Raw genomic sequence first — 26,529 nt, forward strand, 5'->3', positions numbered from 1 at the left:
ATTTGCTTTTTTTTAACCTCCCCTCCCATCTTTCAAAATTCCTGAGGCCATCTCTGCGTGTAACTATAATTTATTTATGACTTGATCTATATGCTGATAGTGAAAATTGCACGAAGACTAATGCATAAAACAATAATATACATAGGTAATACAATGTTTAAAATATGTACTACATTTCCTATTAAAAATACATTTTTTATTGCTTAACTTATTGCCGTGAACGAGATAGTCTCACTGCTAATAAATAAACTTGGTATGTTCGGGTAAAAAATAAGAGTTATAGAATTTATTATAGAGTATACAACAGTAATCGCTCGAATAGTTATGAGTTTTTCACGAACTAAATATTATATTTTTTCTATTTGCTGCAGTTAATTTAATTAGTATTTTTTCATTGTTTACACAAATCAAAACTATATTGATAGTCATGACGTCTCTTGAATATTTTGTACACGTGTAAAAGTTCACGTTTTTCAACTTATTTTCAAACTGTTGTTGTAAAATGCAAGATTCCAAATTATTACCATTGACTATATTATATTGGTTTGTTTTCTTATAAATTATATTATGATTATTTTCGATCTGATCATCATGAGCTGTCTAGTGAATTAAAATTTGTAGTTGTTGGCTAAGAGGCCACAGAAAAACGTAAATTATCTTATGTGAAATAAACCAAATAAAATTAATGTAGACGTTGAGGCTCTCTAAATTGGTAACAAGATGAAAACTCTAATTTCCCTCGGGCGTGGCTGGAGTTTTTTCGTTCCCACCTAAAAATTCAAATTATTTATTCAAATTTTTCTCGTTCACCACATTCATTCAAAATATTTCGTCTTTCAAATCTATTTTTTAATTTCCATATAAGGATCCCCAACCGTGCGTCAAAATATCCTCCTCCCCCAAGACCAGTTTATTTCAAAATGAAATAGTTATTTTGTAAAGGTAAATATTTGCAAATTAATATTTTAAATTTTAAAATCTTTTCCCATTCCTATATAAAAATAATAAGATTTCAAGCAATATTCACTTCCCAGACACTGACCGTTTTCTTTACTTGAACATTTGAAACTAGATGCAATCAAATATTACAGAACTTGCCTTATGATATATTGTTTTCCAATTCAAGGTTAGGTTAGGTTATAATTTTAGCAAGATTTCTGTTAAACATTGGCGGCGCCAGATATTTTTTATTGGGATGGCGATATGGGGCAAATTTTTTTTTGGGTTGGAATTTATGTACCTATTGCTACTCGATCACCCACTAATTTGCTTATATCATATACTCAGAAAGTATTGCTAAAAATGTTTCAGATATATTATGCTATTTTTCTAATATTTGTTTATAATAACAAATATTATTAACATTGTATTTAATTATATATTATAGTATTTAATAAAATGCTCAATATAAAATGCATTTACAGATTAGATTAAAATATTCAACGTTAAATCATAGAGGGAGGGGGCAAAATCAAATGTTGGGGGGGGGGGCACTTGCCCATCCTGGCCCCAGTGTAGCGCCACCCCTGCTGTTAAATGAATAAAAATGTCAACGAATTTTACAGTAGGTTTTTTATTAACTAAACAAAAAAAAATATATCAAAAACTGTTGGAACAATAAAAGCGTTTTAGGAATACTATTAAGCACCCATAATTAAAAATAAATGAATACCATTTGGCTTCATATAAAATTATATAAATACAAGTATACAACATACAAATCAATAGAGCAAAATATAAAATAAATAAACTTATCTAATAGAAAAATTAATGTTCTATCCTATACACAATAAAATGTTATTCATTTTCAATAAATGTATTATTTACATCAACATTTAGATTAGGTCACGTTCCTCCCAATGAATACGTGTTTTTGTTAAATTCATAACCAGGGTTTTTCATTCTAATTCTTAAAGCTTCACACCTGAAATGTTATATAAAATATCGGATTTTAATTTATTTGTTATTCAATAACCAGTAAACAATGTAAAATTACCCGCAAGTGTTATAGTCAAATGCAAATCCTGAAGTACATTCTTTTATTTCACGACATTGGCATGTGCAAGTCGCTGGATTCCATAGCTTTAAATCGTATTCTTTGTTACACTTCTCGCGGTCTTCTTCATTGCTACACGTACAACGACATTCATTGGGGTAATACGTTTGCAAAGGGGTGCAATTCTGTTGACAAAATAAAACAATACATATTATATGGTACTTTGAACAACCGTTTTAAAAATATGGAAAGTAGTAAGAAATGTTATTAGTCGCACTTCGGGTTTAACAACGCATCCACACTTGCATTTCAAGTGTTGATCTATTGACACCGTTTTTCGACCTTTAAATTGTAATTTTCCATTATCATTATACTGTGAGACTAATACCTATAAAACAATATAATATGTCGAAAAACTAATAACAGTCATATCGAAAGAAAAAAAAAATTTAGTTTTACTGCATACTTCGAAGTTGAGGGTTTCGACTTTGGTCGGTTGACATCCCAATAAGTCGTGGGCGCAACAACCTCCCACATCGGTTCACCCGAGTACACGTTGGATAATAATACAAACTTTGATCGTCAGTATCTTTAAGGCTGACGGTTTGAGATTCAACAGAACAACCGGCTGGCTTAGGTGTCAACGTTGCTTCTAAATAAACAAATTATTTATAATACTTTATACGTGATTGATTTCCTAAAATTATTATTTTAAATTTTATTATTCAACCGGAATACATACTTCTTTCTACATTTAGCTCAGTTCGGCCTAGAACAAAATAAAAATTACATTATAGTTTATTAGATATAACTGATTTACCTATACAGTCATTGTATTTTTTGATAACATGCTTACATGCTAGATACCTATATCTAAATGTTATGTGATTATTCATTATTAGCTATAATTTATAAATAATAAAAGTGAATTACAATTATTTTAAACACATGTATTATTTGATGTTGATATAAATATTCTTCAAACATGTTAATTGTTGTTATTAATATCACTTAAAATCCAAATCATATTAATCGGGGCTGACGTATTATAATTCCAAATGGAATAAAGCTACGAACGTTTATAGTCATTACTCGTTCCTTCTAACACAATAGTATCTGCTCAAAATTAACCAACACAATTTCTATCAATCGATCAATCTATCGATAATCTAAACAGTTTTGATTTCAGTTAATGTAGACAAAATTTAAAATTCTTTCCTTAAGATGATTTTCTAGTCGGAAAAATATTACATCAAAAGCGATTAAAAAATTATACCAAATTGTGTAGGGAAAAATGTTTATCATTTTGAATTATCTGATAAAAATATACTGTCAATATTAGATAATTATCAAATAACGAGAAAATCTAAACTTTACCTGTCAAATTTAATGAGATAATAATAATTATGTCATTGACCGACATTACCCGGCAATGGCTGTCATTCCATCATATTTCTCTATTTTTTTTAAAAAACTGTAAGTCCACCCACATTATATAAATATCAACATAAGCTATTTTGAAGAAAAAAATTGATATTACTTATTTGTTTTTCATTTTTGTATTCGTCTTACTTTACACATATAACTCATACTTGGATATTATACTGAATATCTGAACGCAGTATTTGAAATATATACTTTTTTATATATTCAGTACATTTTTGAGTTTAAGATAATACCATTATCGTAATAAGAAAAATTCGTAGGTATTCAGAATATTATTTGTTTAAGGTACCTATGTAAGTATTCGAATATTAATAAATATTAATAAATATTAATTATTAAAATTCATTCAAAACTCTTTTAACAAATATTTTACTCGAATGTTCAGTGTAGGTATTTAAGTGAAGTGATTAGTATAGATCAATGACACTTTTGTTTAAATATGTAGTCTTTAATCTAATTATCTTATTTTTCTATATTTTTATAACATATATCGTATTGTTACATTCTCAACTACAGAACCATTACATCCTAATCGTTAATAGCAAAATAAAATGAGTATACAATACATGTTTTATCAGTTCTTTGAAAATTAAGTATATTGATTTGATTTTAGAAATATATTTAATTAGTTCATTGACTTACTTTGAAAACCTGTCGTAGCGAAAAGATTTTGAGCTTCATTTGTATTTGTGTCCGGCATGTATTTAGAGAAAAATTCTGACACATTCTTCAGTTGATTCAGTTCCAATATGAGATTCAAGGGGATCTGAAACATAAAACTTGTTAAACATTTTACTTTTTTGTTGGGTAAATATTAAATATTAAATGGTGTCAAACGTGGCAATTTAAAATTACTACCTAAAACTCACACGCAGAATAAGCTTATATTTACACGATAAGATACAGACTTCAGATACAAATCATTAATCAATAGTTATTAATTTATTATAATGTACTAATGTACAATTGCTTTTATCGATATTGAATTAATTTTTAAAAAAATGTATCAAAATATTCAAAATATTATATTCTATTAATTTCAGCCTTTGAGGTATTCTTATTTTTTTACATACACATTATTTACACGCAATTAAGCCAATACTTATTGATTGTTGAATATGGCTATATATAGGTACTAAGAAAATAATTGAATTCGCTATAGCAAAAATATATAAACAATATCGACGGAGATGAGTTATTTAAAAAACAATACCTGTGAATTACCTCATTAAATAACAAAACATAACTATTTTTTGTATTCTGTAACTTAATCAAGGTCAGCTATGTTAAACATTAAAATACCATGATACAACTGTGCATAGGTACCTACGTATGTAACGAATTTACTTACGTATACGTCACATGAGTCACGTTGACACGAAAGAACATAATTTATGTAATTTTTATTTTTAGTAGTATCATTTTCTTTTTAAGTTCAAAACAATCATACGATAATATATGTTTACCACTATAGTTGACTGTCTCACTAGAGTATATTATAATCACGTGATATAATGATTCTTTATTGTTAAATATATATTGAGTGATGGATGGGTAGGTACCGTTTAATTAATTTAATATGACCTCAAAAATCTGCTTCCAGTAAAAAATGTCCGCATGTGCAATATTAATTATTTTATATTTGAGTTTTTAATTTACACTAATATTCTATATTCTTGCGTAAATTTGTCTTCGTGAAATTAATATTAATATCTATTTATAATTTATAAATTATAATTCATAGCAAGTGCGACCGCCAACTTAATATGTTCGAAGTGTATTATATATACATATTATATATAAATAATTATAATTATTGTGTAAATACGTTATTTTTATTCTAAAATACACAATTAAAAATTAAAATGCTTTTTCTCTAATCATAGAATATGTAAATGTAGTATGCTTGTAATTCACACATAAATAAGTATACTACTAATATGATGAATTGGAATTATGTAATAGTTATATACTTATACGAGAACATTGAAATAACTATATTAATCGTATATATCGTTTAAATAATGTATCAAATTTTAAACTTTTAACTAGGTAACTAAGAAACATCATGGATTATGGTAGATTAGTTCATTATGTGGGTACTTATATACTATATAATATCTTCTATAGAAACTAAAATATTTTTTAAATTTATTGACTACATTTTTTAAAATAAATAATGCTTAATTAATCTAAACTGGAGAAAATACAAATAAAGTTATAAAAATAGTATTTATTTGAATATATTATACGAACTGTGTTTAGCCTTTTATGTTTCTAAACATTTTGCTCAATACATTTTTTTGAATTTATTGTTGTAAAAATCATTTGAAAATACCTATGTGAATCATAAACACCTATATGTGTATATTATATTTGATCTATTTGGTCATGTTTTTTTACGTTGGAAATTATGTATTGACGACAGTTTATCTAATTAAATATTTATTTAATAAAATAAAATATTAGAAGTTTAAAGTATTTACATTTCGCAGACATTACCTAATAATTGATAGTTACTAAGACCCTGAGGTTTTTTTGAAATAGCTATGAATCTAAGATGTCGCCAGTATATTCTTGTAAGTTATATGAGTCATTATGTAAAAATGTCAGTGTTTGATAAGGAAAACCGCCATCATCCTTAAAAATGTTACAATTATGTTTTCGTTAGTCATGTATCTAGGTACTTGTAGCTTTCAATAGGTAATAATATAGTTATTAGTTAATTTTCAATGAAAATATTATATCGATTTATCAATCGCTGAGACACTGAGTGATAAGTGTCAACACATCACATAGTTCAACGTTGCACGCACCACCAAGAAAGTAGGTATTTTATCAATAAACAAAGTAAAATACGTCAGTAGTTATAGGTAATAACTAATCAGTACTTACCTGAGAATTAGTTAAATCCATAATGATTGGTTTTTCTATAATAGTGAATAATATTTAATTAGGAACCTAGTTATTAAGTTGGCTAATGGCCATCATGACAAAAATGGTTGGACAAGATATAAAATAAATAAGTTAATGTCGGATAACTTAAAGTACATTATAATATAAAAATATACCTAATAAATTTCGATTTGTGCCAGCTGATTTAAATAACTAGTAATTCAGATGTATTTTCCAATGGTTATAGGACTGTTCAACTCGTATATTAAAATGTATAATGTATACTCACGTAGTTATATGTATGATACATAACTTTAATATTAGTCTTTTTACCATATTATTAACTGTAATTTCTACTTCCTTCACCAAATACATTGATTCCGTATTGTCCTTAAAATACAATAATTATATTTAGGTACCTAAAACCTGCATATTGTATAATATAATAGTGTGGTACTGTGCTAACGGCCGTCGGCCGGTTACAGAATACGTGACAAAAATATAATTGAAACAATAATTTGATACAATAATCACGTTTTGAAATCTTAAAATCTAACACGTTCGAAGAGATTTTTTGATTACTTTTGTTATAATATTATAGTAACTATGCAGTGGTGGTAAAACACTTTTTAATTATTTAATTAATTCAACCATGATATAATACCTTGCAGGTAGGTATTGCACATTTAGATGTGAGCATAACTCTGTAAAAAAACGTTATAGGTATCACTAATTATCCACATCATTTGTATCATTATGGAAAATAAAATCGTTTAAAAGTGTAAAATAATAGACATTAGGTAGTACCTATCTATTTATTTGTCAAAGAAAATTTAAGATTAATAAAATATTTTAGAGTCTGAGCTAAACAATGAATGAATTTATTTTACAATGACATGTGCAGTATGTTGTTTTTTTTAGTTTATAATTTTAAGTTGTATCCAAGTTTCATTATCTCTGTTAAAAAAATCTGAAAAAAACTAAAAAACAACGGAAATTTAGGAATAATTTCACAATACCATTTTCTGACAGAATAGTTTATATTATTTTGTTTAAATAAAATATGAATAACCCTAGATATTTGACATTTTTAACAATTATTTATATTAGTATTTTCAGGACATTTTGCAAAACAATTAAAAAATATCAAAAATATAAAGTCGGAATTTTTGTACAAGCATTTGAAAATTAAAGTTCATATTATGTCGACATAATTCATTAAAATCACTAGAATTCCAAATGTATTTGCTAATACTTGAAAATTGAATATAATGTTTCTTATAAGTTTATCGTTCTAACAATTTTTTTTTTTTTTTTATATATATAATATATAATTGTTGAGCTGTATTATTTAATTATATATTGGTAACTTTAATAAAAAAAAAAAAAAAAAAAAAAAAACATAATTTTTAAAATTTTTAAAAGAAGCAATAATTAAAGACTTCTATTAAACTATATTTTAAACAATTATACCTACTTCTAAAGTACAACCAATATATTATTGAAGTGCAAACGCATATATAAGTTAGCCATAACTATCTATTGACGAAGTACCTCTACTGGAAGGTCCATTCACTCTGTATTTCCTAAGTGTACTAATATTATATAAAATAATTTATTTTTCTATTGATGTAACAAATTGCCTGATAAAAAATGATGTTAAAAAAAATATATTTATATTATTCATTACATTTTACGTTACACGGAATCAACTTATAAGTTATTTAATACCTATATTCTATATTTTATTATAATATAATATGCGATATACATTGTAAAATATGTTTCAACTAATACTAATAAATACCTAATATATAAGGTTTGGTATACCAATATAATAAAATTAGAAAATAACCTTAGAAATAGAGGTTATGATACAGTTTTCGCTTAGAACTGTTTTTCGTATGTACCTAATAATATGTATTATTATTTTATTGTTTTCAAATTTAAGGTTTAACACATCTATTACAGTTACCTATATTCAATGACAAATTAAACTACGGAAATCTACTATACAGCATAGAGACTTGCCCAGTTTTTTTTAACTTGACCTTTGACAATATGGCTTCAGGTTATAATATGAATACACGATTTACATACTATTATAGTATTATTATTAATTATATTTTAAGTATAGATATCGTAATGTATTGCGTATTATGTGAAATGTTTTCAAAAATTGATATAATTTTAACAAATGTGAATCGTAAGAAATAAATAACTGGTTAAAAATAGTAACTATTTATAGAAGGAAGTAGGCATGCTGTTGTAGACGTCAGTTATAACTTCTAAATGAACAGTTTTATATCTAAATATTCCGAAGTGTATTTAATACTACGCAATAGTTATAATTTTTAAAATAAAAACTAATAGGTTGGTACATTCATTAGGTAGGTATGTTAATTGTTCAAATAGTTCAAAATAACCATATAAGAATAAATATTTAATGCGCTAACTGCTAAATGTTATTTTCTTGGGAAAACATATTTTCCGTTTGTATAGTTTGGGTTGCAAATATTGTACAATAACATAGTATTCATAGCTTGTCGGTTTACAAATTACAAATCTTAGAAAATCGAATGACATCTGTGAAGTAATGATACTTATTTCAGCTTTTATGTAGGAGCTGCCGACAGGTGGTTGCTTATATTTTATACGTCTCGTATCCACTATTAATTTGTTGTGTAACAAAAAACTTGTATTGTTAAATATGACTTGTATATCTATTTGTTTTCCGGTAATATGTTAAGAAACAGGTAATTATAGATATCAGAGAATTAAATATTATTTAAGCGAACAAATTCGCATATCACGATGTCTGCAATACAGATAAATTATGTACATATGACATAAAAACCAAACATATTATGATTATTGATTATCCACCCAAACTAATGACGTTCGTTAAAAAATTTCAATTTTTGATCGGAACGAGTGTACACAATGTAGATAATTTGTGATCGTGGATTTATTTCTAGGTGTATAATTAAAATATAATATAACTGAACGGAGAGAGTCGAAGACATTGTGGTGAACGCAATTAACTGATTCTCCTACCCACAGCGTGGAGTCGGTTTCCATGTGTGCTACAAGGTCTGACGGGTATATATTTTGTAGGTAACGAAAAATTATACATTACGTAGGTACAACTATGTAGGTATGTCGGGGATTCCATTTACAGCGAGACAACTCGAATACGAGTTCCTCTCGGTGTGCCGCATAATAAAATATATTATGATATACTCGGCGCGTAAATCGATGTATGTGCAGATATATAAAGGATATAGTTACACGAGATATTTACGAATAATAAACTGCAGCAAGATATGCAACAGTGGTGCACTGGTGCAACAGGAGATTTATTGGTGAGTGGGGGGAGTCCATAATATATTATTTATATTCTAACATTATGATTACAACATTGAATTTACTACGTTGCAATAGTAATTGTTATCAAACGAGACGTATCGCTCGAAATGAATACTCAAATACCGTATATACGATTCAAGGGAAGGGGAGAATTTGGAACACATTCCCTCGGGGCACAGAGTACGGATTATGAAAATGATGGAAGTATTCTATGAGGATACGGAAGGGCTTGGCTCATCGACAAAATAATATAAGTACGATTTAAAATAGGTATGTAGAAAAAATGTTATTTACTTCACGAGGACCTGCGACGGTGTTGTACGATGGTAGGTGGTCGGTGGTATACGACGGTAGGTGGTCGGTGGTGTATGGCCCGTTGCAGCACGAAGAACCGCCGCCCGAAGTGACGGTGCCGAGCGAAAGCGTAGAGCCGCCGGTCGCGTCGACGACGTCTTCGCGCCAATCCGCGGCCGTCGTCGAACGGGCCTGCGCGACGGTCTGGCCGCGCCTGGCCGCGACAGTGGCGAACAGCGTGCTACAGACGACAGCGGCGGTGCAGGCGAACATGACTGCGAGCGAGATGAACAACTTTCAATCGATATTATCGTGTTGCGTTGCGCGAGTGAAGAGCGTACGGGTGCGGCCGGTGTCGCTAGCGTTCTGTCGCCGTGACGGCGGCGTGCGTATGACGGTGGATGGCCGCGAACCGAGGACGATATAATATTGTAAGCATTGGTTAGCCACGACCACCGCCACCACCACAATAATCGCGGTTGTTGCAGGTGAATAACAGGTGAGTGCCGTGGTCGTTCCTCTACTCTTATCCGCTATCGGTTTATCCGCGGCGGCCGCCGAGCGTGACTCATCTGACGTTCAGCACCTGATGATAGTACAACAACAATGAAAATAATAATAATAATAATAATAATACTGCTGTGTTTCGTGTGGGTATGGATAATATTATTATTATTGTCACCGCCGCGCCGCGGCATACATTCTTCTGCGTCTATCGTAAGTTGGTAGGTTGCAGTTTGCAGTAGGTATACGACAAATAAATAATATTACGCTGCTGTTATATAATTATATCGCACGTGCTCCACCAACTACAGTCCACACCATTGCAATACAGCTGATGTAATCCTGCAGGTAAATTTACCCGGTAAAAGTTTACCAACTTTTTATATTTCCCGAGAAAATAATTACAAAGTGACCCATACCATAATAATCTTAATATTTACTAGACTGATAGTTTATAATACATCAATAATAGCTTTTAATACGCAAAGTTGTACTAGGTCTATAAGGTTAATACAAATCGGTGCAACTCATTTATCGTCATAGCCCATTTGCGTCCCAAATCATACAGCTTATATTATACCACCAGACTTAAAACAAGTGAAAACGTCATGTAATTCATTGTGTAACTATAAAATCTAAAATAATATTTTATCGTTGCTCGTAGTAGTCGAAATATGGTAAAATCTAAATCGATAAAGAAAAATGTATCATTTGTAATTGCAGCATGCATCAGTAGACATTTAGTTGCATCAGCACATAGGTTGTGATTACTAATAATTGGAGAATTTAATAAAACCATTCAAAATACAAATCCTTGTATAGTTTGTTGTTATTTTAAATATCATGTGAGTAGAAATATTGTTTTTGGAGATATTAACAGTTGACGTTATGTTAAAAAAAACTTTAATGTATATTGCATATATAATATATTATGTCAAACCCAATAATAGAGGATAATATGTATGATAAGTGCAGTGTTTTAATGTTTATTATTGATTTTGATTTTATATAAAAATGTATCTAATCATTTTTCTTTTTGACTTGAGGCTTCGACAGCCGAAGTCATTAGCCTGTTACTGTGAGGGAGGGTGCGGTTAGTTTGGACACTCGTGTGTGTGAGCAAGGTCGCAAGGATTTGAAACCCGGGTTGTCATCTATCCGGGAACTAGTGACCCCGGGCGATGTGTACACTCAGAAGACGTTTCGAGACTGAATGCAAACACCAAGTCACTATCTGATCATTGTATTAAATATTATTATGGATTTTATAAAAAATAAAAATAAATCAGGTGGAAATATTAGAACATAAGACCTTTATTGTGGTTAATATTGACATTTAACTACTTATAAATATTACGTACGATAAGAGTTTTGATTATTTTTGTCACAAAACAAAATGTTCGATTTACTCTAGTATCTATAGTCTAGTATATTATTGTTATCGACATTTATGAAAAAAATACCAATGCTAGTAAATCCCTAATGCGTGTCCTGGCTTTATACAATACGTCAATATTCAACTTTTTTTACAATGCTAATGTTAGAACGTTACACAATATTATACTAACATATCATACATTCATTCATGAGATGCAGTTAAAGATCCAATCGCGTCCGACCATAGGCGCAAATTGGGGGGGGGGCTTTAAGGACTAAGCCCCTCAACAATTTCCATAGCCCCCAAACATTTCCTACATTTGTTTTAAGCTTATTCAATATTATCAAAGTAAGGCTTTAGCTCACCCCCCTCCCCCAAATCACAAACGCTATTTGCGACTATGCGTCCGACGCAATTTAACTGGATTCAAACGTAACTTCTCACTAATCAATAACCATAACTTCTCCCATACACACGCACACACACAATACGTAGTGCACACATGTCACAAAATTGTCTATACATAACCCCTTAATAAATTACGACTCTATTTTCTATAAACTGACAAAAAATAAAATCGAGATAGAACAGTATTGAATACACTATAATAACGATAATATTGGTACTGTACGATTTTAGAGTGCGTTGAGTTTGTTGATGTTTGTTTCCCGAAGGAAATTTGGGTTACAGCTATAATATTTTAATTTTTTAAACGTTATAGTAGGTACTAGGTACTTATAACAAGAGGTGTGAAATATACTGGTAAACATTTTTTTGGTAAATTTACGTACGATTTGGTAAATTGGTAAAATGTGTAAAAAAAAGATTTGTATGTGTAATTTTTATTCAATTTTCAAATAAAGCTTACGTGCCCAATTCCTTACCTTCTCAAAACTTTTTTATGAAGTGCGTAGATGTAGGATGAATATTTTTTTCCATTTTTACTATCTAACAACCTATCTTCACTATAATAGGAATAGTATTAATTTAAGGCTATTATACGATTATACACTAAAATACAGTGTCTTCACTTATAGTCGTACATGCTACTCTGGCTACCTAAATAAAAGTTATTACACTAGTAAAAACATTAAAAATGAGGGGACACTCAATTTTATGAACAGTATAAAATGTGCGTACATTTACTGATCTCACATTTTTATCTATAACGAACATAATTTGTACCGTTACAATGTCTAGTTCCTATGAATACAATAATATAGGTAGTGTGTATAATATAGGTTTGGTAAATTTAAAATTATAAAAGATATATCAGATCTCTATCACATGTATATAATTATTATTTAAATTTTTCAGTGACCTTATCTTAGTTCACGTTCCACATGATGAGTACGATGAGGTTTTGTTAAATTTATTCTCTGCGTAATAAATTGCTTGTGTTTATCTATATTAAGCTTTACAACTGAAATATATACTTTGCAACGTTTTAATTAAGCCTTAAACAGATAATTTGAAAGTTGTAAATTTAACTTCAAGTGTAACTGTCAAATCCTGAAATACATTCCTGAGTTACACTCATTGGCATGTGCAAGTTGTTGAATTCCACAGTCTTAACCCATACTCATCATTACACTCTTGGCGATCTTCTTCATTTGTACACATACAAAAACATTCGTCGGGATTATATACTTGTAAGGGTGCGCAATTCTGGAAAAAAAGAATAATAAACAATTGATCATTCTAAAAATGAAAGGAAAATTATATAAATCGCACTTCTTCTTCAATGACACAACCGCACTGGCACATCAAATGTTGGTCTACTGACACCGATTTTCGACCTTTAAATTCTAATTTCCTCAATCCGTTGTATTGTAAGACAATTACCTAAAAATGAACGCTTTGTAACCTAATAGACTAAGCAAAAGTTTCTAATTTACAGTTATACGCATACTTCGAAGTTGAGGGTTTCAATTTTGGTGGGTCGACATGCCAATAAATCGTGGCCGCAGCAACCTCCACATCGGTTCACTCGGGTGCACATTGGATAGTAATATAAACTTTGATCGTCAATATCTTTGAGGCTGATCATTTGAAGTTCAACAGAACAGCTTGCGGCTTTAGGTATCAACGTTGCTTCTAAACATACAAATTACTTTAGTATTTTTTTCTACATGTATTACTGTATTACTTTTTTGGGGTATTGATACAGATTATAAACTTACTTATTTCTGAGTCCAGTGCATTACGATCTAAAACACAAGAGGACAATATATACTATATACAATATACAATACTTATTTTGTTTTAATTAATATATTATTAATTTATATTGATTAATATTAATCAATTCACTAAATATAAAAATATTTTATTATCCTGGTAGTACCCTCTTAACATTTTTACATTTGTATTCCACAAACTCTTTTATTAGATTTTATCAAATTAGGTAACCTACTTTGGAAACCTGTCGTGGCGAAAAGTTTTTGAGCATCATTCATATTTGTATCTGGCATGAATTTAGTAAATAGTTCTGAAAAATTTTGCACTTGGTTCAATTCCATTATGACATTTAAAGGAATCTAAAAACACGATAAAAATTAATAAGTCATATATGTATGATGTGTACCTTGTACCTATATTGTATGTTATTGTTATACATTTTTGTTTTGATAAAAAATACCTAAGTAATATATAAATATAAGTTTAGTATGATATTAATTTTCACAGAATACAGATACTATAATTTCAAATAATTAACAAATATTTTATATTTTATTTAATGTGTATTTAATGGAATTAAATAAAAAACAAATTAATCGAAACTGATATCTAAGTACTTATAACATTTATGACATTTTTAAATCTAATAAATTATCTAGTAAATGGATTCTGGCGATAAGAATAAATAAATTTATCAATATCAATGAAAAATATTTTATTATAATGCACACAATGCATTCCAGTTGAACATTTATTTCTCGCTTATTGTGTTTATTGTCATAAAATCGATTGGTTTTAATCATATACCTATTAACAGATTAATAAGTTAATAGGTTAATAGGTCTATGGTTTTAATCATTTAGTTGACTTTATGTCAATTAATTTATTTTAAATTAAAAGTGTCAACTATTAAGAGTTTTTTTTTCAATATTATCTTCATATTATCTGTTTCACAGTAAACACAGACATTAAGATACCAAACAATTGTTTTGTGTTTACTTAGTCACTATTATGTACTACTTATTGTGTTTATACGAATGTACCTACCATTTACCAGAGTATTGTCACGAAAGATCAAGATTTATGTACGTTTTACTGTCAATATGTTTATTTAGTTCTTTGGATTTAAACGAAATCCTAATTACGATTTACACTGAATATTATAGTTAATTTAACACGATCGCATTTAGATCCTATATAATATAAGAATATGCGTACAGTACACTGTTACCAAATGGCAAAAGTTAGAGATAGTCACTGACTTGTATAACCTGTAAAAATAATGTTCCTGTAAAGAGAATTTGTCAAGGGCAATATGATTATATTTCTGTTTTTAACTTGTCGTTCTATTCTATCATTCTTGTGCGGACTTCCTACTTAAAATAGGTATACAGGCCTACTGGTTATTATAGCACTGGTTATTATATACATCGTTCATGTTGTTGGAATTAGAAATTATTATAGTAATTTTAGTAAATAAAAGATAGCAATAAAATAAATTACTGAAGTATTATAATTCTACAGTGCCACGACTTGAAAATATTTTATGGCAGTTTTAGGGGGGTGGAGCTTACAGTAATAATAATAATATTAATAAAAATAAAAACATAATACTTTTAAATTATATTAATATATTATAATAGTGTCTGCGACCTGTGGGTTACAAAAAATTAGTTATGTCATTAATTATTATCTATGGATACTTCGTAGCAAATTAATAATTATATTAATTTTAATTTTTAATTTAGCTTCTACATCGGAATATTTATAGTTATACGATAAGCAGACCGCCCCTCGAATCCGCTGACCGTCACCGACAGTCAGTGAGTGACTGATCTAGTTGAATAATTATTTGAATAGAATTGTATATTATATACATTTCACGTATATTATTTGTGTAAAAAAAACGCTTTTTCGCTCAGAGCAGTATCAAATAATCTATTATACAATAATATATATATACAAGTTTGTGTGTAACATTTATAATATTATTAGATACATACACGTGACACAGGGATTCGGTATACGGTATATCTAATATATTATATTATGATTATCGACGAGACGACGCGCAAAAGAAAAACTTCAATTTACTTCCCGCGGGTGTCCAGTGTCGTCCGCGACGGTGGATTCGGTACAGGTGGTGACGGACAGCGACCAACAGACGACGGACAGCTGCGCGTAGATGGCCAACATGATTGCGACTTGTCGGTCTGCGATAAATACGGTGCGGTATGAGTCTTGCGCGTCCGTTCTGCAACCGCGACGGCGTGCGTATGATCGACGCTGAACCGAGGATACCGCGTGCAGGGTGTAACCGACATCGTGGGCACGTTCAATCAGTTATGCGGTAACAGTGTACGGCGGAATAAACATTCCGGTATAATAGCGTCGCATACCAACATAATCTGGTACAACAAAAAAATGCTAGTGGCTTTTCTTTTTTTTCTTTTCGTAACCACGGTCAGTTAAGAAGAAATAAAGCGGTAGACATATTGTACTTATATGTTTAATGTTATCCATAAAAAAACGTATCATCATTCGTAAATTATTATAATATTTTGTAAATATTTTATGTTAAAATAGTATTAATTATATAATAACTAATATTATAGAGCATATAAGGACTTAAATGCACTAAAAATTAAAAATAAACTATCAAAATAATATTATTTGCTAAAAAAGTATATAACTAAATAATTATTTTTCGACGTCATGTCATTATCCGTAATATTATACAAAAACAAACGTAGGTACCTACGTGATAAATGAATTAATAAGATTCGTCTTGCAACATAGGTATTATTGTAAAATGTAAATGATAATTTATAGGTGATAACTGATAACCTTAACTACCCACAGTTCATTAAGGTAAGATTTCGTCGCCTTAGTATCGTCCTTTATGAAAAAAATCAAAGTTTAATAATTTGAACTCGATTTACGAGAAAAATATTTACCATAATTCTTAATTTTTGATAAACACAAATTAGATTAATAGTTATCTATAACTATCAATATTTTTTTTCCTGACTATTAATGTTCTGAAAACCTCATTTTACGGTTCTACCTCTCGTATAAGGAACAACTATGTCTTCCCCTACATATTATATACACAAATACAATATATTTATATTTAAGTATTTTCGGCGACGCGCATTGTCGCCGTTTCAAACCTTGGTCACGGGCGGCACTTCTCTTCGGGCAGTCACGGTGTCTGGATAGAGAGGCCGCCATCCCCTACCGTCCCTAAAAAACCCTACTGTATCATCCTACAGCTAATGGCTTCAGTTGCCGTGCTTAAGACCAATGACAAAAAAAGTACCTATTTTCAATGTTTTTACTTTTTAAACCATAATTTCAGCTATACAAATTGAAAAGTGTGTGAATTTTTACTACAAAATAATTTTTAAAATTAAACGATTTTGACGATTAAAATTCCAACTTTATACATATAAAAAAGTAGGTTCTATATATATTTTTGATAGTTCTATATTTTTATAAGTACAACTAATGAGGAACTTTGTAGTTTGTGTAAAGTTTTCAAGCTTTTTAATCAAGCTTAATATTTAGTTATCGACACAATACAAAAAAAAACTAAAAATTGGAAATTTAAAAATCTATAAATAGCATAAAAATAGTCAAATATGTTTAAAATGTTAACATGTCTGGAAAATGCTAATATATATTATGGCTGGTGAAAATTAAAATCTTAAATTTATTAAATTTATTCTTGAATTAAAACGAAAAATCAAAATTGATTTTTTTAAAACTGCAGGTTACTTATAATAAGTGTAAATATTATTATTTTTCTATAACTATTTTTTTTGTTTTTCGCCGTGATCTTGAAAATTATTTGGATGAAACTTAAAAACTAAACTTAAAAAACACATTAAACCAATATATCTATCATTCCGGTCAGAATCTAAAACAGTGTTGGATTCTTTGGGGATTCCAGTTTTTTTTGACTGATGGGACCAATATGTTTCGCAAATTTTGTAAAATTAAAATATCAAACCCCTATATATTAATATATTATAGGAGGTAAAAACACATACAACAATTTGTTTCCATTGCTTTTTATATATTATATATTTATGATTTATCTGCTATTAGTTTCTGTTCAAATTCTGAGCTCTAATAATAAATATAATTTGAAAAAATCATTAACAAAAATTATTATTTTACAAATACTTTCGTTAAACACATTTTAAATCACAAATTAACTGACAATCGTTTATAAATTACAATCGTCTTTCGAACAAACTAGCATTTTGCTGTAAGAATAGGTCAACAACATTTCAAAATAATAATATTATAATAGTCTTAAATAATAGTGAAAACAATATTATAAATAACGGAACGATCAGTGTTCTATCTATATTGTATAATTTACATAATTAGTATTTTTTTTCTGAGAATTGAGCTCATGAAACTACTAATGAATATTTGTTTCTGTTCAATTGAGTACCACCAGTATTTTTTGTTCTTATTCTTATGGGTTCACACCTGAAATATAAACCATTATATAATATAAGAATTTATTTATTTATTTAAACCGTTGAAAAATCACCCGCAAGTATAATTGTCAAATCCGTATCCTGAAGTACATTCTTTGATTTCACGACATTCGCACTTGCATGTCATTGAGTTCCATTGCTTTAAATTGTGTTCGTCGTTACACTTCTCTTCTTCATCTTCGTTGCTGCACTTACAGAGACATTCTTTAGCATTATATATCTGCAATGGGCCACAGTTCTGTAAAAAGAAATAATATAAACATATATCGATATTAGAAACAATAATAATTATGAAAATAAAAGAAAAATGTATTATTAATCGCACTTCTTCTTTAATGACGCATCCACACTTGCATTTCAAATGTCGGTCAATTGCCACCGTTTTTCTACCTTTGAATTCTAATTTCCCTTCTCCGTTGTACTGCGACACTAATACCTATAAAACATTTTATGACAGTAAATTGAGTAACGACTTTTAAAAGTTTCAAATAATAAGGGTTATTTTATAGAAAGTACATACTTCGAAGTGGAGTGTCTCGATTTTAGTCGGTTGACAGGCCAATAAGTCGTGACTGCAACATCCTCCGCAACGGTCTACTCGCGTGCACGAAGGGAAATAATACAAACTTCGATCGTCAGTGTCTTTAAGGCTGATCGTTTGACTTCCAATAGAACAACTTGCCGGCTTAGGTATAAACGCTGCTTCTACATAATGTACAGACGTCATTTTTAATTGTATATAATATTATATAATATATATTTTATTAAGTTAATCAATTATTTTAAGTATTATATATTTCTTTTGATATTGAACTAAACATCATACTTCTTTCCAAGTTTACCACAGTACGACCTGAAACACAAAAAAAAACATTTTACAACTAGGGTAGAAGGTAAAAAGGTAGATAAACTTAAGAGAGATCTTGTGTTAAATTTTCAAATTTGAGATTTAAAAAGAAAAATTTTTAGGAATTTTTAACTCAAAATAATTTGCACATTTTCGTTATTTTTACGCCTTTTGTCAAAATTCAAACTTTAGATGCTTATAAAAAAAATTGTAAATATGAATTTTTAATATTTGTCAACTGCCATAATAAAAATATATTAGGAGCTTTTTATTAAATTTTTAAGTTATTTGACACAACGAATAACATATTATTGACATAATATACCTATAGAAAAAAAGAATTCAAAAATTAGAAACTGAAAATCGGCTCAAAACAAATCAAAATATTTTGAAAATTTGTGATGAATATAAAGTTATAATTTAAACATTTAGTGAAAATATAATGTAGTTACAATCATTTGTTTTAGAGTTACACCAAAAACCAACATCGATTTTGTCGAAAACCGATTTTGCTGTTTTTCCTTAATTTTAAATGTCGACCTTCTCAATGCACCAACTAGATTCATTTTCCCATCAAAAAAGATACTGAAGTTATTATTTCGACTACTATTGTTGTATACACGAATACACAGACACAAAAAATAAAAATAAAAATAAAACACACATCATTGTAAAAACAATACATGCATCGGTACGCTCAGATTTCATTATATTTAATTGATTGATACGATTATTTATGTAGCTTAAGTATTCATTAATTTTAAACATTTTTTATAAGTTCGTTAACTTACTTTGAAAACCTGTTGTGATAAAACGTCTTTGAGCTTCATCCATATCAGTATCTGGCATATATTTGTTGAATAGTTCTGAAACATTTGTTACCTGGTTCAGTTCCATTATAACATTCAATGGAATCTAAAACACAATATGTATTTTTGTATTTATTGTAAAAAAAAAAATTTTAAATTATATAATAATAAGAAATTTCAATTTAATAAATAAACAATAAAATTCGACCTCTACTTTAAATTCAAATCTACCGTATACAATTTCAAGATAGAGGTTATACATTATCAGATATGGACCAAACCCAAAATACAATAAAGAAAATATTATAATTGTAAATAGGTACAATAGTTAATAAAATGTGTTTAAATATAAATTATAAGTTTTCTAAAAAAAGCAGTTCTTTTTAACAGTATTTACATTTTAAATTAAACATATCGTAACTATTTAATATTTTAAATATGTTAATAATATGAGCAATATAATCTTTTATTAACAATTAATCTATAAATTTAATCTTATTAAATAGCCATGATTCATGGAGCAAAATTTGTGTTTTCAAGATCAATAGAAATAAAACAGGTAAACATTATTTAAATATTAAAAACATTAGGTATGTGTTGTACAAATTCGACAATGTGCATCCTATATGGCAGATTGTGAATCCATTTGATGCGAAAGTGCAATATTAATGTAATTAAGTAAATTGTATTATCAATATGTAGGTACTATTATTTTGCTTTTAGGTTCTAAACGAGTATACAAAACACTTATTAAAGATGATTTACTTAAATGCGTACTAGACAATATTGCATTATAATATATTGTTATAAAATCAAAATAGTAACGGATAATAACTAATTTCGTATGTCCTGCAAAAATCCTCTTCCGTCTGAGGATGCATCAAGGGCAATATGATTATTTTAAACTCGTCACTCTATATTGTAACTCTTGCGCTAACTTCCTACTTAAAAAGTAGATACTGCAGGCTTACTAATAATAGTTTATACTGTTTATTATTCATATCGTTCATATTATTCTAAAATATATCGTCAAAATGTACCAGAGTAAATTAAAGTTAATAAATATCATAATTATAGTTGAGAGGAAGTACATCTGATCCTATTAAACATTGTATTTGTATAAAAAAAATATAAAGTTTTTTACTATATTTTTTTATTTATATTTAAAAAAAAAATTAAAAATTAAAAATCTGCTTTTGTATATAATTACAAACAATTATACCACAATTAAATAACGACTTATGAAAGTGTCTAGGATGGATCATAAGAGTATACCAACCCATTCATTTAAATGAATAATTTTTCAGTCGGCGACTTAACTGCCCTTTAAAATTTAAAACCATACGTCCAAAATATAAATGTTCATTCAAAGTAGGTAGGTAACTAAACTTTATAAGCATTTGTTTCAAACTCCTTTTCTATTTTTATCTTTACTGGTTCACTCAGATTTTATAATATGTGGATGGAATTACCACAATTATTAATAAATACAAAAATTATTTCATATTAAACCTAAAATAACTGACTAAAATGTCTAAGGCTCGGGACACACCATGCGTTTAGGCCGCATGCGTTGACGGCGATTGCGGTGATAACGCAACGCATATATTGTCCATACTTGACGTTATCACCGCATGGCGCTATATTTTTAAATTGGATTTTGGTTCATTTTTGCAAAAGCATCGACGCAGTAAAGACGATCTTTAATAATGTCCGACAGTACATTTTCAAAAGTTTTGTGCGCAGCTGAAGCAGTTGGAGATTTGGATGAACCTACCACATCAGGAAGACAGTTTTGGGTACATCCATTAAACTTTCAACGAGAAAAAAATGACGAATTTCCACAAACGAAGAAATAAGCAATATATAAAATCCATTAAAGTCATCACTCGTCAATAGCCACAGGTCTGTGGGTACCTACCTATATATAGTTAATTATATATAAATGGTATAATAAAAAGCAGATCAATAGCCAATACGATTGTAATTTATAGATAATTAGTTCCTTAATATTACCAAGAAACATTACTCAGGTAGTAAATAACCGAAAAACATTAGTTGGTTTTTAGATCATTATATTATTATGTATAATAATTAATGTATTATAAATACCCTAGCATTTTGTTAGATTCTCATAGCTCATTTATGTTATGATCTAGGTACCATTTACATATTATTATTTAATAGTTCGGCACCTATAATAACAGTAAATTTCAATATTAGAGCCACATGGTATGTTTTCATAATAATTTCTTAATACGATGCTTAATTATTTGTATGTGTAGGTACAAAAATAGTTGTTACTTAGTGCATTTATAGATTATACAATATTTTTATTAACTATTACATATCAAGATCTCCATAATATACTCTATTTGTCTTTTATTTATTTAAACCCCACGTGATCTGTACTTGGTATACTATGGTTATTCTGTCTTCTTGAACCTGGTATGTAATACCATGTATAATACCAACAAGTTATTTGAAAATTTTAAGAACTAGTATTGTCAAGTGAAAACTATAGAAAATTGCAAAAAAAGTATATTCATCGTCGTTGACTGCATAGGTACATATAGGACATAGGTATATTACGTTTTTTTATGGTTCTCACTATAAAGTGTTACTACACAGTACGTAGAACAATAATAACTTCTAATAGAAACTGTTCTCGTATAATCTGGTATAATACTTATACGAACGGCGTACAAACACATATTTAAAAAAATCTATTCGGTCCACGCCTATACCAATGGCCAAACAACTTTCAGCTACGCGTACGAAATAATAAATAATATTTTCTGCATAATATTATTATAAATATTTGACGCAAAATAGAGTCGAACGCATAGCCAAACGACCCTAGAACATGGTCAACACTCATCAAACGTGTTAACAAAAAACGTTCCTTGCATTTCCTAAGTGCAGGGTCAGTCCGAGTATGCCTTGAGTGGGCCCATGCAGGGCATTTTTTTCTAGGGCACAATAACCTAACATTTTTTTTTTAACAACACACTACGCAACGTTATCTGACATTCTGACGACGTTTTTGTCGTACCGTAAAATAGCCGTGTAATTTATTATAACAAAATAAGATGATGAATGGAAACGCAACACACGAGAGTCGCATGGAAAAATAAAGCACGGTATTTAAAATAATATCGTGGGCACCTTGACAATACTGCGCATTAAAAAATACATCGCGACAATTATTTTCCATTTTAATGTATTAAAAATAAATCAACAAAAAAGGCCGACTCTTCCAAAAAGAAGATAACAGTCGTTACTCGTTAACAATCCTCTGCAGGACGGCCGAGCACCGTGAACGTATTAAACATTATAATATTATGGGTACCTACGGTGTATATTTTGGGGCTCAGAATCTTATTATGTTACCTATTCAAATTAATAATTATAGCAGTTGCTCATAATACCATAGAACACAGTTCTAATAATGAACATAAAATAATAAATTGTTTTTATTTAGTTTGAAATTACCTATACAATTATGAGTGTGTTATGCACCTGCTACCATTATAATAATTATTTTGAATTCCATAGCGCGTACCTATACCTAAATGTACGCGACGGCACGACACCGCGGAGCGGGTAAACAATATGCATGTATATAGGTATCTACTTGAAATTTAAAATGTGAATTAAAATTACGAACCATTAATATTATTATTTTTGATTTCGTCGATCATGATATTATAGAATGTTAATTTATTTCTAAAACAGATTTTTAATTTTCACGAAACTACCTCTTAATTTTTTATAATACATAATTGTTAACTTATTGAATATGTGCAGGCTTAAAATCGAATTTAATTTGTTATGAAGTATTAGCATATTTTTTTACATTAATTCTATATAAAATTTTGTTGCTCTGTTATAGCTCTCTATATTTTTATTTAGGCACTATTTTAAAATTGTTTTAACTAATTTATACAAAACCTCCATAAAATTAATACATTTGATACATAAGTTTACTGATTTAAACAGAATACTGCAGACTGCAGTAATTAATATTAAAGCTCGTGACTTTCATATTATTATGTGTAAATAATATTATATGTCATTCAATTGTATGTCAATTGTATGTCATTTAATATTAATATGTCATTCACTGGTCACTCATCGTGATATTTTAATAATTAAGAACCCAATAGCAATATTATGATGTGTTATCCTTATCGTCTATTATCATCGAAAAATCATGTATACAAAGGACTAGTAATTTTTAAGTTGATATTAATTTTATATTGTAATACCTACCCACGGTCTTGAACATAATTTATAAATAAACAATATGAAATGTATTGTATATTTTAAGAACAAGAATAAATAGGTAACATAATATATAAAATATCAAAATATCAATTATAGACTACCTGTAGTGATTTTATGTGTAAAAATTGCAGCAGAACATGATGTAGTAATGCTGAAGGTCGTTCAACAATAGGACCATCAGAGAGTGAAGGACGAAGGTCTATACTATTTTTCTATTATAAAGTTAAACTTAGTAGGTAGTCTATTTCAGTAATTTTATATTTCGTGGTCAACAGCAAGGGCCTTAGAATCTGCCACACAGCTAGGGGCCCAAGCAGGGATCGCTGTCCTCCTGAAGTAGCAGGCAGGAATTGTCGAACAGCACTCTTTATCTAAACCAAAATGGTTCGAATATTGTACTCATTCCGATTAATGACGTTATTAAATTACATAAATAATTACGAAACATAAAACGTAAATAGTTACCTACATATTATTATTTTTAAAATGTAGCAATATAATTATATTGTAATATTATCACAAATTATAATAAATACAAAAAAATTTAGGTATTAAAAATATAAATTATTCTTCCAACTGTCAACCGATATATTTTGTCAATAAATAGATTTTATATTATAACGATCGGAACGAGTGTAATAATTTGATCATTACCTTTTTTGAAATCGAGTGCAACTCAAGCAATACCTTTTTCTGCACCGAGTGAAATTTGACTTAATTTTCATGCCGACCCGGATCACTTCGCGATAAAATATTCAACTCCCCATACGGGTACAGGTCATACAAAGCACAGATTTGATCAGATTTGTATCAGAACAAACAAAAAATTAATCAAATTTTTGCCGTCTACACATACGACACTAAATCACAGGTTTCTCGTTCACATTTCGCCCTCGTCTATTATTATATAGGTGGTTCAATAATTTATTTTTTTTGTCTTCTAAGCTCGGCACATTATACGGTCAAACGCACCGACGCCCGACGACACGGTTACGCGCGTATCAAGCCATGGTCGGCGCGTACGAACTTAAAATATAACGTAAATTGAAAAACGTGGCTGTGAAACGGGTCTTAGGACGGGCTCTTATTTACCTCTCCCAGATTCGCGGTGTCGTCAGCAACGACGTCTGCGGTTGACGAGGATTGTCCGGAGCAGCAATATTCACCGCCGGCAGAACTGGTGCTGTACCGCCGAACGAGGTCTCCGTCCGAGTGCACCGAACGCGCGTTGGAACCGTGTTTGGCGGCGGCGGCAACGAACAGCGACCAACAGCTGACGACGGCCACCAGCGTGCCGGCGATCATTGTGGTTCTCGTTCACGGTGCCCGTATAGCGTGTACCGAGGGTCGGCGTCGCGTCAACCGTTCTGTCGCCGAGTCGGCGTGCGTGTGACGCTGACGCGTCAGTGTCGATGCAGGTGCGTCAACGGACGTTTTCCCCACCGCCCACCAGGCACCCAAGGCGATTGTGGGGGTCCCGTTCCAGGCGGTTTGCGGCGTTTCGAACGCCGTACACCGTTTTGCGCACTTACGCAGGGGATGGCAGCGTGTTTTTCGATGTACCAGTGATCGCGACTGTAATTTATGATGTTAGCGGTATAGGTACGTACTATACTCGTATGTTAGGTAAGGTTAGGTTGGATATTAAAGTGTATTATGTGCCACTCGGGCAGTGATATCATTATGTGTACTATATTATTATGATATCGGAACGAATTAATGTATTTTGGATCTAGATAATAGAGGATCTCAGGGGCGGATCCAGAACAATGATCTGGTGATGTGGTGGGGGCCAAACATATAATCACGTACCAAACAAAATTTTTTTATTTTGTAGGTACATTTTTAAATCAGATAAACTTTAGTAGGTATCAAATCCATCATGCCCTTATTGTTAAATTATCATCACTTAGAGATGGTGTACCTAATACATACAGATTGATTAACCAATCACCAAGTATGCCTAACCGGAGTTTTTCTTTAAAAACAAATTTATTTAAATT

The 26,529-nt window shown here is 29.7% G+C and overlaps 3 protein-coding genes across 3 annotated transcripts; all 3 read right to left on the bottom strand.

The window, feature by feature from the left end:
• Positions 1–1,557: 1,557 nt before the first annotated feature.
• On the bottom strand, positions 1,558–10,389 carry LOC100165354 (PDGF- and VEGF-related factor 1-like). The gene is given in 8 exon segments (NM_001204945.1): positions 1,558–1,924; positions 1,997–2,181; positions 2,274–2,384; positions 2,463–2,526; positions 2,528–2,648; positions 2,739–2,765; positions 4,085–4,208; positions 10,001–10,389. Coding segments are annotated over 8 exon segments (984 nt in total). The 5' UTR covers positions 10,274–10,389; the 3' UTR covers positions 1,558–1,845.
• Positions 10,390–11,800: 1,411 nt separating this feature from the next.
• On the bottom strand, positions 11,801–16,407 carry LOC100570784 (vascular endothelial growth factor A-like). Its single transcript, XM_003242509.4, is given in 7 exon segments — positions 11,801–13,421; positions 13,424–13,550; positions 13,617–13,727; positions 13,795–13,979; positions 14,066–14,092; positions 14,299–14,422; positions 16,158–16,407. Coding segments are annotated over 7 exon segments (723 nt in total). The 5' UTR covers positions 16,260–16,407; the 3' UTR covers positions 11,801–13,374.
• A 1,816-nt stretch (positions 16,408–18,223) lies between these two features.
• LOC100167374 (PDGF- and VEGF-related factor 1-like) lies at positions 18,224–25,919 on the bottom strand. Its single transcript, NM_001162787.2, has 7 exons — positions 25,619–25,919; positions 20,219–20,342; positions 19,407–19,433; positions 19,101–19,285; positions 18,906–19,016; positions 18,634–18,818; positions 18,224–18,569 (listed from the first exon to the last, which is right to left on the bottom strand). Exons 1-7 carry the CDS (start codon positions 25,829–25,831, stop codon positions 18,488–18,490), a joined length of 927 nt encoding a protein of 308 aa, NP_001156259.1. The 5' UTR covers positions 25,832–25,919; the 3' UTR covers positions 18,224–18,487.
• Positions 25,920–26,529: the final 610 nt, after the last annotated feature.

Source organism: Acyrthosiphon pisum, chromosome A1 (genome assembly GCF_005508785.2).
Source record: "Acyrthosiphon pisum isolate AL4f chromosome A1, pea_aphid_22Mar2018_4r6ur, whole genome shotgun sequence".
NCBI lineage: Eukaryota > Metazoa > Arthropoda > Insecta > Hemiptera > Aphididae > Acyrthosiphon > Acyrthosiphon pisum.

Bases quoted from the DNA above. Each gene is read 5' to 3' on its own strand.
- LOC100167374 (NM_001162787.2), bottom strand. From the start codon at position 25,831: ATGATCGCCGGCACGCTGGTGGCCGTCGTCAGCTGTTGGTCGCTGTTC. The intron at 19,286-19,406 runs GTATGATGTTTA...TACATTATGTAG, and splicing joins TGTGGTAAACTTGGAAAGAA to AAGCAGCGTTTATACCTAAG. The intron at 19,017-19,100 runs GTATGTACTTTC...AATGTTTTATAG, and splicing joins TCGAGACACTCCACTTCGAA to GTATTAGTGTCGCAGTACAA.